This window comes from Argiope bruennichi, chromosome 2 (genome assembly GCF_947563725.1).
Source record: "Argiope bruennichi chromosome 2, qqArgBrue1.1, whole genome shotgun sequence".
In the NCBI taxonomy this organism is placed as follows: domain Eukaryota; kingdom Metazoa; phylum Arthropoda; class Arachnida; order Araneae; family Araneidae; genus Argiope; species Argiope bruennichi.
In genome coordinates this window covers 111,350,521-111,366,972 of record NC_079152.1, presented here as the reverse complement: position 1 = coordinate 111,366,972, position 16,452 = coordinate 111,350,521, and the positions used below count along the sequence as shown (strand labels likewise).

General features: G+C 32.3%; 1 protein-coding gene across 1 annotated transcript in view; it reads left to right on the top strand.

Annotated features, from left to right (window-relative positions):
* Window positions 1–16,452, top strand: part of LOC129989419 (sushi, von Willebrand factor type A, EGF and pentraxin domain-containing protein 1-like) — a 520,410-nt gene that overhangs the window by 380,120 nt on the left and 123,838 nt on the right. The window contains exons 3-4 of the mRNA XM_056097956.1: window positions 7,491–7,670; window positions 11,138–11,329. Of these exons, the coding sequence (XP_055953931.1) occupies window positions 7,491–7,670; window positions 11,138–11,329 (372 nt within the window). The remainder of the gene's footprint in view (window positions 1–7,490; window positions 7,671–11,137; window positions 11,330–16,452) is intronic.

The following is a 16,452-nucleotide window of genomic DNA, read 5'->3' as shown; positions in this document are numbered from 1 at the left end:
AAAACTGATAGAGAAATCATTTCGTCTATTTTTGTAATCTTTTAAAACAATTTTACGTTTTTGTCCTTAGCTTCTTTTTTTTTTTGCAACATTTAATATTTGTTCAGATTAAAAGTAAATGGTAAATATTTTGATGCGAAATAAATCTTCTGCTACTTTATAAAGTTTCAAAGATAGGCAATACTAAATTTTAGATGGCTCACTTCCTTTTAAAACTACTACCAAAATTAATTTTAGTTATGCTAAAAATCAAACCTCGATCAAGGTACTTTTAGTTCCATTATAGTTCAAATTAAAAATATATTCAAGGCATTTATTTATTTATTTTTTTCCTAAACAACGAATATTTTAAAAACTCTCGCAGCTAAATTTTTCTTCCACTTTTAATCCCTTTCCGAAGATTTTTTTCCCCGCAAACTCAACCAAGAATTTCATTTAATCTGCCGTGTCTTTAATGTATCAATTATTTTTTCCGGTTCGATAAAAAGTCGCACGACCCATCAAGGCCTTAATCGACTTTGAAATTCTGATAAATGAGACATCAACCATCATTAATCGCACACTTAAATTCAAATTAAAAGTGCACAATGGGGCCAGAGTCAGCTGGTAAAAAAACCTTATTGCAATTAGCCATCCAGAAACATGGCGCCATACTCATTATTTACACCGGATTTTCGCCATTTTCAAGGATTTTGATAGAAGTGACAGATTATGATTAACGACTGCTGAAGAAGCAAGTTTTTGGAATCGGTTATTATCTCTCTCCTTTTGTTTAGTCGCCAAGAAATGCTTAATGACCATTGGAATGGACAAAAAGATGCATTCATTGTTTGTTAAGAAATGCTGAAATGAAAGCATTTTAATTCTAGAAAGAAATTTTAACCAAGTATTAGTAATCAGAATAATAATTCTCAAAAAGTGGTATTGTTTTTTTTTTGTATTATAATGATTATTAAACGAAATATATTTTTGCGAATCGTTTCAGTAGTAAAAAAAAAAATGGTTTTAAAGATGCTTATTCCCAGAAAGAATGCATTTCATCAATTTATCACACGAAAACTCTCTTCAACAAATGTGATTATAATCCCATTTCAAAGATAAAAAGAAGCAATTATGGATTAAAACAAAAATATTTTTGAATAATTCAGAATATCAATATGATACTCATTTATATAATCATAGACGTAACTAACTAATTTATAAAAAATTAATTTATGTACTTTTTTTCAAAACCATCTGACATTATAACTTATAGTTTGGATTTTTCAACATTTTAAAAATGTTCACTAGTGACTTAATGAGGAAGGACATGGCGAAGCTATGGAACATGAATTAGTCCTAGGCTGTGGTAGCCTGGTTGGTAGAGCGTTGGATTCGCGTCCCTTAGGTTGCGAGTTTGAACCCCGCCGGCCGAAGACTGCTTGTGTGTGCGTGTGTGGCTGGCGCACGTATAAATCTGTCGTGATCACAAAATCCTCCATGTCGAGAGTAATACCACTGGGGGTACTGGATCAGGGGTGATCGTTCTCTGATTCAAGTCTAAATTACGATCTGTGGATGAGTGAATGAAATGCATGAATGAAGTCCGCCCCGTAAAAAGGTATGTGACGTGTGTGTAACTAAGTCGTACTCTTGGCCCTAGTTGGCTCTACGATATAAACAAGAGGCGCTCCCCTTGAGGCTTAAACCGGCTGTCTTCGAACAGCGGGTTGGTCCGTGGCAAGTGCCATAAGAAACAACAACATGAATTAGTCCTATAGTTTCCTCATATTTTAGCCATGAATTAGCTGATTAATTAGAAGAGAAAAGCTTATATAATCTTTTCTTTCTATATTCTAAACAAATTAATCCTCTCATTTTTAAGTCGTTCAGGATCAGATATCTCTGAATACCGGAACGCTCGAGGCTCTCTTTCAAGTATAAAAGAAATTTCTTAGTCTCCTTAATCATATTGATAGCCAGTGTTCTTTAAAAGTTGATATATAAAAGAATACCTAGATGAGCTGATGGCTATTAAGGAAATGTATACTCGGACCGATTTGAACGACTCGAACGAACAAAGCACGTGCAAGGGGTGTTCAATCAATCACTTCATGAAAGGGGAGGAAATTTTCAGGGATACCTAAACGCCGTAGGGATATGCAAACCCAACTTAGTTTCTTTGAACGGGAATTTGAGACTTTTTACTATTAATAGAGTTAAAAAGTAAATGGTAGACCATTATGAGCTTTCGTAATGGATGCAGCAATCAGGTAGGCTGTGTTTGCATTTTCACTAAGTAAAATGCATATCTGAGCCATTTTTTCCCTCCTGAAAGTCCTCCAAAAAGACAACCTTTCCCCATCGGATGGAGTTTCAATTAGAATTTCACTTTTAAGGCGATGCATAGGTTCTGTTATAACGTTTCGTCCAAAAAAAAAAAAAGATATTGCTTTTCACTTTTATCATTTTTTTTTCATCATACCTTGACTCATAGATTTGGCATAGACCAAGTTTCTAAAAAAAATGCTAATATTAACTGCTTTTATTTTCTGGAGAGGAGGCTAGATGAATCCAGGACATTCATTCACTGTATTTTGCTTTTTTAACAATAAAAAATATATATTGTTAATAATACTGTCTTGCATAGTTAGTCTCTTTGTAAGGAAGAGAGTTTTACAGATAGCTCTAATAGCCAATCAATGAATTTCAGTCAATGACCTTTAACCTTAACGACAAACTTGGCAACCATTTGGTGACAGCGTGAGGAATTCGATATCTCTGCAAATAAAATTAAGGATCCCGAATATTCGAGAATCTTGGTGATATCTTCATTAGGAATGGAACTCCTGTGTTTATTCTATGGCACTTGATATCCTATCAAGGCAGCTATAAAAGCAGGTACACATAAACTAAAGAGTTAATCAATCGAGTCGACAGAGATTTTTAGCTCAGCAAACTCTATCTTTAGAATATTAATCTACAGAGAGTCCCTCTGTGCGCTTTGTGTTGTTGTGTTTGCTTATTACAGATTTGATGTTTGGGTGTTGTTGATTTCTGCAAGTGCTGTGTTGTGTATGTTTAGTTTGTGTTTTGTTACTTATGTTTCATGATCTTGAATAAAATAAAGCGTCTTAACCGTTAATGAGCTTGTTGAACTTAACTCTCACTAGGCAGGCATTCACAGGGCGGATTTTGTTCTGTAACTTTATTAATGTATGCTACAGATCAGTTCATGAAAACGATTATTCATAGACCGTAAAGGATTTAACTAAGTTTCTCAATTATTCATTGATTAATTCTGAAATTTTTACCAATGGTATATCTAAAAGGAGTTTTTAAAATTAAGCATTAAATTTAAAACATTAGTGAAAAAAGATATTTTGAAATAAAATTTGCATCATATGTAAACGACGTATTTCCTTACGCTAGAACCACTTTTCAAAGCCGACTTTTATATTTTAATAACATAACGAATTTTGTAGCATTTTACAATTCTGAGCTATATAATTTTGTTGATTTGGTAGTTTTTATTACAAAAATATTCGGAATTTTTTTTTGCTCTGCCATGACCCAATATTTTTTTATATGTATTTTTTTTTTCTTAACACTCATTACATTGTCTAAATTTTTCTCTTTTTTAATGTTTCAACAAAGAACTACACATTTGTACGTTCTTTCCCACTTTTTTTTTTAACAAATAAGAACTATGCCGAAAAAAATACCTAAATGTACAGGGTAAAAACGTAAGAACCTAGGACTTTTTTTCCCATCAAAAAAATGCCGGCAGGCGCTATTTTTTTATGAACATTTGGATGAGTATTGATTCGTGCTTCCGTCATTTTTGATGTGCGGGAGAAAATAAGTTCCACAACGCTACATCCATCAAATGGAGGATGTTTTAGTTGCATTATTCCCCTGTTCTTTTTTTCGCTCTATATGTACTCAGTTTTATGATTTATGAAGTCAACAACTTCAACATTTCTATTGCATAGCTTTGGGTTTCATGTTTATTTCTTCCTTTAAGATCATCACATATATGCAAGAAAAAAATTATATTATCTTCATCATAATTTAGTAAGAAGTTCGTTCAAATATCATATTCAAACACATAAAAAGAATTTTAGCTTTTTTTTTAAGGTGGAAGGGCTTAGAAATAATTCTGAATATAAATTATTCTGTTGATGATAATCATAAAAGAAGCATTTATTATTGCGGAAAGTGGTATATGGAATGTTCTCTTAGACCAGAAAGAAAATGAGCAAATGAAAAAAAAATCAAAGAATGGAGTTTATTTATTTATTTATTCTTTTATTTATTTTCAAAAGTGGAAAGATATTCCATTTTGACTGAAAAATTAAAAAAGTAGTTTGTTCAAGGAAATACAATAGACACGGAATAACTAATCATATCCAAAATTATGATATCGAAATTTTGAAAATAACTATCCAATCTAAAATATCTTGTTTATTACCAGACATCAACAATCATAAAGAATAATTAACTCCTATAAAAACATTAAACAAATCTTCCTACAACAGCCTATTTGAAGCCAATTACAAAATACAGCACAACTGTTTAAAAATCTGAATGATATTCAGCTGCGAAGGTAGCGTGGGGTCTTGAATAAAGAGAAAACTATCGGAATCTACGACTTCGATTTGATTTGAAATCTATGAAGTCTGATCTGATGTCTTATCTTATACGATATAATCTAATCATTGCAGTAAGTATTGACATTTTGCACCAGTTACAAATCGGCATGCTTAACATTCTAACTGTGATTATCAAATCGATAATATTAAATACCATTCTGATTTCATAGCTCGAAATTTATAGGTCAGTTAAAAAGAAACCGATTCAAATAGCGACACACAATCGATTCAAGTAGCAGCATAAATCAAATATGTATGAAAGTAAAATTAATAAAGTAAATTTGTTAACAATTATATTTGTAAAAAAAAGCTCTAATTTTTTATCTATATCTTAATGCACCCAATTACCAACAGGAAAAAAAGTATTATTTAAAAATAGGCGTACTTTAAGACATTTTCACAATTTATTTATTTTGAAATCCAACCTTAATTGTAGGTACAACAAAATTTCAATTTTATCAGAAGCCTGCTTTATCTTGAAATTTGTTTAACATGGAAAAATAAGCTTCATCATCGACAATGGAAAATTAATAGCAATATAAGTAAAAATAATGAAAAAAATTAAGTTTCTCTTCAACAATGAAATGTATTTTTGTTAAATATTATTGAAATATTTTTCAAAGCAAATTAAAAATAATAATATAAATTAATATAAAAATTAATATAAAATTAATATAAATTTATGTAAAAATTAATATAAAAATTATTATGTATAATACAATAATATATAATACTGCATACATACATAAATTGCAAAAAAAATTAGTATAGTTGAAAAGATAGTTTCCTCAATTTTCAGATAATGTAAAAATATTTTTTTGCTGGAATACTTTTGGAAGTTAACGAGAGAAAACGTCATTATTTCGTTTAATTATAATGAATTATAATATCAAAAAGACATTTCGAAGCGCACATTTCCACCCTATATATATGAGCCAAGTTTGCAAACTCTAGGTCAAACTGTCTGGCCTGTAAAAATGCCAAGACATACATTCATTGTTATTGCTCGAAAAAAGAGAAAACGGATTAATCATGTTAATCATTATATATATATATATATATATATATATATATATATATATACACAAGGTATTGCAAAACTTATGGGCCGTACTATAAGAGGTGATAGAACTCGCCAAAACAAACAACTTTCACTATATAAGGTGGAGTCGGAAAGCAAACGTCGGGCCACAGGAGGGTCCTTGCTTCGCAGAAATGGAGAATACAATCAAGAACAACAATATGAAGACAAAGAACCTTTATTTATAACAAATGCTCACATGAGCGATTGGCAACTGCAATACAGGCTTCATATCGACGATGCATTGAATCCCGCACACGCTGAAATATTCCTGGTATATCATGAATGTTTGCAGCTGCAACGGTAATTCAGGCGACGAGGTTCTCCCGTGACGCGATGGGCTTATCGTACACGAAAACTTTTAGCTGGATCCAGAGAAAAAAAAAATCTAAGCAGGACAAATCGTGAGATCTGGAAGACCAAGAGACTAACCCTCCGCGGCCAATCCATTTTTTCGGAAAGGCAAAGGCAGTATCCAAGTAGCTTGGTACATTCCTGGAAAATGAGCTGGTACTCCGTCTTGCTTGTACCACATTATGCTTCGAACATTTGATGGTACATGTTGCAGTAAATCCGGCAACACCTGCTGGGGGAAGATGAGGTACTTTTGTCCATATAGGCGCTCTGGCAACAGATATGGCCCAATTAAGTGATTGTGGATCACACATTCACGGAGAATCTTTGCTGGCTACCACTCGAACGTGTACCCTGTGGATTTACTGCAACCCATGCATGATTGCTGTGCATATTAAATAAGCCATTGCACGTGAATGTAGCTTCATCCGTGAACAGTACAGATGCTGCAAACTGGAGCTACAGCATGCTCTGTTGCAAGAAGCGACGTGCAAATATTACATGTTGTGAAAAATCAGTTGTCTGTAAGGCCTCGACCCACTGAAGATGGTAAGGGTGTAACCTTTTTTTCATGCAGCGCACGCCATACCATCTTATGGTGGACCACTTGCTCCCAAGCTATTGATCGTTTGCTTCGTTCAGCGTGGTTGTCCACTGTCTCCAGGATTGCCTCGATTCGATTTGTTGTTCTCGTGGTCCGTGGTCGAGGTCCGTTCTCGTGGTTGTATCTTGTCTTTCACCGCGAAATAAATCTGTCTCCGAGATTTGCCTGGGTAAACGTTGAAATGTTCACCTATAGGGTAGCACCCTGTTCGGATAACGTCTCCCGTAAAGTCTTACCGCTTCTCTGTCATTGCCATTTGCACGCCCGTACGTGAGCACATTTGCCTTCTCCAAATTCGAAGAGTGCGGCATCTCTGGCGAGGAATAGCGGGCGAATCATGGGCTCTGCGAAAGACGGGGGATTTATCTACTTCACACGAAGTGCCCTCTCGTGGCTTTCCGATTCCACATTGTATGGTGAAAGTTATTTGTTTTGGCGAGTTCTATCACCCCTCATAGTATGGACCATTAATTTTGCAACACCCTGTATATATCTTGAATAATATCTGATATGTTAATAATATGTAATTCCAATTCAAAGTTTGGGGATTCCAATTAGATTATAGATGTAATAGTTAATATATAATTGTTGCTGTTACTATTGTACTAATTTATGGGGGGGAGGGTTATCGGATTTTTTAAATCTTTATAAAACACTAAAGATCAGATTTCCAAAATAACATAATGGCATTTTTATTTAAAACGTAATCTCTAAAAAGTTCACTCTAGCTGATGTACGAGTATTATTTCAGACATTCTCTTCGATAAAGTATACAAACATCGCCTGAATTTTAACACTTCGATTTCAATATTTTCAGACTTGCACTGTGCCGATTTGGGAGTGATGGAGAATGGAAACTACAAAGTGACGGGGGATCATTTTGGAGCGAGAGTGATGTATTCCTGCGATGACGGTTATTGGATGTCTGGACCGAAAGAACGCGTCTGCCAAGGGGACGGTTCCTGGAGCGAGCGAAGTCCTGAGTGCAGACAGAAAGGTAAAAAGTACACCTAATAAATCTGCTTTTAAATGTAAAGTTTTTACAACTCTAAATCTTTTCGTTACAATGATTAAAAGAAATATGGATGAAAACTATTGGAGGAGGAAAACTATTGGTAGAGGAAGTGAGCTGGGCAAGGACCTTTGTTAAATTTATTATATTTGAATTCAAAATGGGCATAATTCTTATTATTAGAAAGAGGTAGCTTGGCTTATAGAGCCGGTTATGAAAGAATAGGTCGCGGATGATGTAATTTATGACAACTGGCTGATACCTTTCTGATCCTTCCGGGGAATTTTAATGATTGATAGAGCTATTCAATTACATCAGGGGTGATGAAAGAAAACATTAAAAACATTTATTAGGACAAACACACTTTCAGAACATATTCGCAATTACGATATTTCCACCTTACAGAGTGGATACTTGTCCTACTGCATCAATAGCAAAGTCCACATATACGGACAGCACATATGGATTATGCACAGTATAAAAGCAAGCATTTATACAATTCAATAAATCTGTAACTACGGTATCACAGGAACAAAATCATGCTATTCCGATTAAATAGCTGTCAATTTATATACCAGTTGAAGTGCTATGAAGCGGCGGACAAACTAGCCAAAACAGCGGCTAACGCTAATCAAGATCGGAATGTAATGAAGCTTCCAAGATGTCATCTGAAGAACATCCTCCAAACCGATATGATGACAAGACGGCAAAAGGAATGGGAAGAAGGCGAAACAGGCCTCTCCACATTCAACATAATACCGAAAGTTTCTCTCTACGCGACCAACTGGAACAGAGCGGATGTCCTTTTCTTCACTGGACACGGCCCATTCCCGACATACCTACACAGATTCCACCTGGCCAACTCTCCTTATTGTAGCTGTGGGGAGATAGGATCCCCAATTCACTATGCCATCGAATGCCTACTGACTCTCTCATGGCACATGAGGAAGCCAGAAACAAGTCTCGAGGAAGAATGGTACAGGAGAGTTGCATCGAATACCCATTCACGCGGCAAGATCCACTCCATAGTAAACCATATTCATAAACACCAAGACCTCTTCAAGACTACATAATAGCTGAGACCAAAATGCCACTTGTCAAAATCAGCCGAAATTATAACTTCAAAAGTCCCTCAAAAGTGCAGTTCTCACGAAGGAAATCAAAACCACAGGACTCAGAAGGACGTTACAGATTTCTGACTCTTCAGTGATTATTTATATGCTTATACATATCATACAGATGTTCTCAATGTAATTTATCAATTTTTTCAGTTAGTAATCTCGTTTCCCTGTAAGTTGAACCTACAGTGACCATTTATTTAAGTATCCTTGTACCCTCCATTCGGTTATTACGTCACCAAAAAATTGAATACAGTCGTGTAGGATTTGACACCGATGGGATTGTCTCTGGAGAACCCTGGATGGTCTGTCGTCTCTTTCTATCTACCAACATTTTCTTTCTTTCTTTCTTTTCTTTTTTTTTCCTTCCATCTTGTGCTCATCCAACTGGTTAGATAACTTAGTGTTATAGGCACCGGGGGGCACAGGATGGCGTTATGTTATGTATCAAAGCAATGACGTAAAATTTGAAGAAAAACCTTTCGAATCTTATTGTAAAACGCAAGAGGCACATTTTGAATTTAGGAATGTGTGAAAGCTATTTCATGATTTAAATACAGAATTCTCTAAGAAAAATTTATAAATTACTCAATTATTTAATTTGTGAATTAATGTAGCTATAGCTTAAATATGTGGAATTTGTATCGTTGCTTTGGCCGAATCTTATGATTTTGCTAATCATTATCTTTCTACAACAAATCGGATACTTTTATAAGTGAGAATTCCTCAAATTTTAATTCGCACTTTTTATTCGAATTTGTTTTGAATTTCCCAAGAAATTAAGTCTTCGAATCGTCCATGAAGTGTCATTTTCAATTAAATGTCAAACTATTTTATAACTGTCTTTTTTCGCATATTTGCAATAGCTATCGAAATCCTCCACGTTCTGAAATGAGTGTTACTCCGAATGTCTAATTATATTTACAAATTTTCCTAGTTGTAAATATTAATGATTTAACTGTAACTATAACCAAAGATATTTTGAGTGACTTATACAGTTTCAAGCCATTATATGAAGCTCAAATTTGTATGTATATAGTATTTTAAAATATAACTATCATTTTGACATCCTCTTATGAGAGAAAATTAAGGAGATTATAGGAAGAGTGATGAAGTCCCACTTTTAGGTTACATATTGACTGTTTGAGGACAAATTGTAATTTTGTGCCTTGGTTATTTTGATGGAACCTGTACCTAAACACCTTCTGTACTCTTCTCTAGTTTTTTTCCCTTGACTAAAGACTTTCCTCTAGTTTTTATGACATCCTTATCAAACTTTGGGTTTTTAGCATAATCACACCAAATCAAATACTCTCATTGATTTGCTGTCCAGTTAACTTGAAAGTGACAACCTTGCCAAATACTGGGCTTTTAGCATAATTACACCAAATCAAATAGTCTGATTGATTTGCTGTCCAGTTAATCTGAAAGTGACAACCTTGCCAAATACTGGGCTTTTAGCATAATCATACCAAATCAAATAGTCTCATTGATTTGCTGTCCAGTTAACTTGAAAGTGACAACCTTGCCAAATACTGGGCTTTTAGCATAATCACACCAAATCAAATAGTCTCATTGATTTGCTGTCCAGTTAATCTGAAAGTGACAACCTTGCTAAATACTGGGCTTTTAGCATAATCACACCAAATCAAATAGTCTCATTGATTTGCTGTCCAGTTAATCTGAAAGTGACAACCTTGCCAAATACTGGGCTTTTAGCATAATCATACCAAATCAAATAGTCTCATTGATTTGCTGTCCAGTTAATCTGAAAGTGACAACCTTGCCAAATACTGGGCTTTTAGCATAATCATACCAAATCAAATAGTCTCATTGTTCTGCTGTCCAGTTATCATGGAATTTTCTCAATTTAATCTTTTAAATCTTTGTCTTGGGAAAAAAAAAAATTCCTTTTTCGTGGAATTTTTGCATTTAAACCGGAATCTTGCCATCTACGGAAAGTTATCTCTGCCCCAAGTTTTGTAACTCTAGGCCAAAGGGTCTGGCTTGTAGAACAAACGCACGTGCATCTTTTTTTATTAGTAAACTACAGGGAACAGGTCATCATATAAAAAGCCAGATTTAATAATTTTAATAAAATTGATTTTACTTACTTTCAAAAATTCCATAATTTGAATATTTGCCTAATTTGAAAGTTTTTTTTTTTAACTGTAAATTCTTTTCTAAGATCGATAGTTGTGAAAATAAAGACCAAGTAAAAGTACACGAACTGAAAAAGTACAGAACGATGCGATACATCCTTCCATAATGTGAGTACATTCAGCCTGCTACTACATTACCTATCGTCAGCTAAAATTTAGTGTTTCTTTGTAGCAATGTGCGGTGTTCCTCCTCAAGTTCCTCACGCCCGTCACAATGCGTCAGAAAAAGTGCAGGAGTTCGATGTTGACGATGTTGTGCAGTACACCTGCTTCCAAGGTTACGATCCTCAGGGGTACCCACGAGCGAAGTGTCTCTTCTTTAACGGCACCACGCAGTGGTACGGCCTGGATTTGCGATGCATACGTAAGTACACATTGGATTAGCTACATTTATTTCAGACATTTAGTTCGTAATTTTCGCTTAATGAGATAACATTCCTTAACATTCAAATTTTTTAATGTTGAGTCCTATTTATAATGGATGCGCTTTTAACGAATGTTCAAGAATGGGGATCGTTAATTTATAATTTGTTCGTTACAGACTTTTATCGGTATCTGATTTATTCACTCTCGAAATTCAAACAATGGATAAAATATTGTATATTATTATTATATTTATCTATCATTAATAACAATGAGATATGTCTTTTACTTTGTCTATACAGCGAGTGCAGTTTTGAACATTTTTTTTTTTTAGATTTTTATATAATAAGTTTTTTTAAAAGATCAATTTTCTTAATATATTTGTCGAATACAAATCAGGTTGGTACCTCACAAACAAAAATATTTGTACAGTTGTTACAATCTCTTTTTAGGAACTGTTTATAGATGCTTAATAATTCCCACTTCTCCTTTTTTATTTCATTTTCGATCTTAAACAACCATTTGTTTTCTATTTTCTACATTCCTGCAATGGCACCCACAGATAGCGGTAAAATGGCTTTCTATAAATCTTGCACATTATGGGGCTTCTTTGATATTTTCTAAGATATGAACATACGTTCATTGTACGAATATATAGAAATAAACCATTTGTGAAAGCACTCGTTAACTTTTTACCTTCTGTTGTTTCTATGGATAGGTAATGCAGTTGATATATATGTCTTAGAAATAAAGAAAAAGAACATTCATGTCATTCGAAATTTGGATGATGGGTCATCAATTTTAATAAAAGTCTTCCAAAAACATTCCTTCAATTGATAATCACAAGGATCACCAATTTTATCAAATATAAAAGGATATTATGTAGCAGAGGAAAGCAATATTTTCGTTATATACTAAGACTGGGATTTAATACTCATATGACTAAAGTACATAAGGCAATTAATTCAATAGTTATAGTATAAGTGAAAAGTTGTAATCCCACTGGCTTATTACATACTATTAACAGGTGGGAACAAGTTAGAATCCAGCTTCTAATCTGTGGATATGACTTTCATTGACATGAAATTATGACAGTCGTAATTTCATGTCAAGCAACAAGCGGATTGTCAAGCAACAAGCATTCATTGTCAAGCAACAAGCGGATGTGATTCCATTTCCGCATTTTCACTTAATATGAAATATGTTGACCATTGCTTATGTCATGTATGTAAAAAAAATGTTTCAGATATGTGATTCAAGTTTGAGAGGAAACTGTGCGATGTTATTAAAATAAACCATTCTGCTGAAATCATTCTGAGGCTATAAAAAAAGTGACAAAATTTATGAATTTTACGGTAATGCAAAATTTGTACAGAAGCTTTCAGAAATACATTTCCGTTGATTCCTTCCTCAACTTTTTGACCTACATACATTTTAATCATATTCATCATTGTATTATTGTGATTAAATTTCCGTTTGACACGCAATACTTTAAATTATCACGATATTCTCAAAATCAAATTCTTCTTGTAAATCACATAAATAGTGGACTAATAAATTTTTAACGTATGTATAAATTAATATGCAACGATGAAATTTATGATATGATATATTGATTGATAGAAGAATTTAAGCGTTTTCTGTAGCATACCATATTGTAGCAAAGATAAATACAAAGAATAATCTTGATCATTTTCGAAGATATTCCCTCATTCACGAACAATGAAATATAATTATGCCTGACATGGCAATAATGCCTGCAAAGTACGCCCCATGACATGTTTTGTACAAAGAGCCCACTCATCGATAATATATTCCAGTGATCGGCAAGCATTTCAATATTTTAAAAGCGAAATAATATTTCCAAAGAATATTATTTCTTTACTTTTACTAATTATTACTTTTAAAAATTTAAAGGATCATTTAATCAAGAAAGCTGACCGTATATGGTACATAGAATCCTAAACATTTTTCAAATTACCTAGTTTAATTACCTATTTGTTCAAATACCTAGCATGCTACTGAGAGTGCCTAGAGTAAACCCTTTTAATATTAATTAGCCATCAGCTCAACCGAGAAGCTAATTTGTCCCTCTTATTAATAGTATTGATTTAATTACGACTTCCAAATTTGTTTTAAAGTGTTCTTTTTTAAGTTTGATAAACTTGAAATATTTATTGCAAAAAGCCCAAAAAACGAATCACAAAGCACAAAAACATTTGCAAGGAAACTTTAATACGGTTATTAATAAATAATAATATTAATTAATAGAAAACTGCATTTTGATGCATACTTAGGATAAAAAAGGACAGAAAAGCAGATAGCTGTGTATTCCATCCAATTGACGCTACAATGCGCTTGAGGATATCATGGAGGAATTGCCCGAGCATGGAAAAACCATTAACAATGACATGTAGTACTCTGTACTCCGTAACCTACACAAGTTCATCAAGAGAAAACGGCTAGGGTTACTCACAGAGGGAGTGATTCTGCTCCACGATAGTACTTGTCCACAAAGTGCTCGTATATGTGCTCAGATCATACAAAGTCTGCTGGACAAGTTCAAGTGTTTGCAGTTTGAGCATTCACCCTACAACCTGTACATATAGCCCTGCGTCTTCCATATGGTTTTCTCCGCTAAAATACGACGTAAAGGGAAGTAACTTAATAACTCAAACGACGAAGTGAAGGACATTTGCTCCTGTCGCAGCCATAGGAATTCTGGGAAAAGGAATCCTTCGCTTCGTACAGTAGTGGAATATTAGTGCTCAGGTCTCTAGTGATTACTTGTGAATGATGAATTCGAATATACCCATAGTGTCGTTTCGTACTCTTTTATTTGAACACATCTTAAATAATGCAGTAAGCATTGTTATAGTATCATAATTGAAACTACAGATGCTCTCTTTGTGCTATCCAGAATTATTGCAATGGTTAAATATTACCAACACCCAAATATATCCAGTCATCAAGAATGAAACTGTTAGCCAACCCATGTGATTTAATACACGACCAGAAAAACAAGAAACCAGCTTTTTCTTCTCCAACATCTTCTGCACTGACTCCGTCCTTCAGTGACTCCGCCGAGAACTAGCAATTAAAATTTTTTGTGCAATAGTCTAAATGTATTAATAATTATCAAATTTTAAAAAAATTATCGAATACAGTTTTCAGTTGGCATTCATTAATCGAAAAAAAAGTTATCCAAACGTACTAATTAGTCTGAGCTAATACTGAAATCATCAAAATAGAATTTTATTATACTAAATTAAATTTTAGTTTAATAAAATTCTATTGAAGTTTGACATTATATGAATATTTTTCCATCACTAATTTTTACTTCATAAAGCGAATATTTTTCTTCTATTAAAATAACTTGCATTTAATTAGAAATAATGTAAACACAGCCATATTAAATTCTTCAAAATTAATTATAGATGGTATTTATCTTTTCTGAGTCAAACTAATATGTTTCAAAAAGTAATCTGAATGTACACCTCTAACTCTATAGCATATTCTTTGATTCATTTTAATTAAATTAATCATATCTTTTCATCAAACTGGTTTGATTCAAAGCGATAAATAATAAAAGGAAAAAAATCGTGAATCCATTTTAAAGTACTTTTGATTACTTTCTCTTTGAATTAAATTTTAATGTGGAGCGTAAAACTGCAATTAAATGTTATCATCTGTGAAAACATCTGACCCATTTATATGTGAACAAAATTCTTTAATTTCGAAGATTTTTATTTGTTACTAAATAAAAAAAAATAATTTTACTTACATAAGATAAATATTTAAACTAGTTAAAAGACAAATAATTTCGAAAACTCTAAGGATTACAGCGTCACTTTTATGATCTTTTTACTCTCAACATCAACAAAAAACTTTTTTAAATGCCCTTCATCGACTAATTAAATCTAGGATATAATTACAAAAATACAAAAATAATTATTAAATACAAAAATAATATTTAATTGGTAATAATTAAATGCGAACTACAAAAATACTCATTAATAATTTCGAAAATATTAGATATTTTTGCTGCTTTTTTATGATACAAAAAAGATATTAATTTATAAAAGTACTTTTTTTTGTCCTCTGCATACATATATATTTTTTTTAATTATGAACATTTATCTTCAAATATTTTTAATGCTTAAATATTACACAAAGTAAGTTAAACTAGAAGCACTTTTCCATTTGATTAACTGTTTGAAAAACAGAAAAATTATTGGAAATCAATTATTAGTTTTGTAGAACTAATTTAATGAAATGCTTTGAATTTTTATTCTAATGATTTAATACGCATGACAAAACATATTTCCGTTAGTCTGTGTCTTAATACTTTAGTATTTTTTTAGTTTCAATTGCAAGAAATGAGATCTGCGAATAAAATATAATACAGTTATTGATGTTGTTAAATAACTATAGCATTATATAAAAGATTTGCAGAATCTAAATTTTCACACTTTATATTTAAAAGGATTGGTTAATGATCCTTACTTTTATAAATGTTAAGATGAGTCATTTTAGAATTAATGTTTTTTATATTTAAACACTGCTAAAAGCTTCAAAAATTGCGAATAAATATGATAATATAAAATTAAATATGATAATTGCAAAAAGAAATTCATGCAATAAGTATTTTTCTGTGAAGTTTTTAGATGAAATATATATAATTTGCCGATCATTCTAAAAAATAATAATAAAATTCGAAAAAATAGGTTTTATTTACAAAAATATGTGATACTTTAGTGTGACTTTATTAAAATTGTGTCTTAATGCTATATTAAACTTATAATTTACACTTTTAACTTTTAATTTACACTTAAAAACCTTTTAATTAAAATAATTTCAGACTGATCTGAAATTTTAAACAAATTTTAGTAACAAACACAAAAACCAATTGATTAAACTGTACTATTTTACACATTAAAAGCAACTGATTTTGTAAAACATCTGCAGCCTTAAAAATGGAATTAAGAGTGGAAAAATGCAGATGAAATCTTATCGCATTAAAGGAGATAAATATGAGAGAATAGAATAACTTGATGTTAATGTCAAAGAAATCATCTCACATATTAAATGTAAATAATGTTTCATAAATGAAACATCATTTCA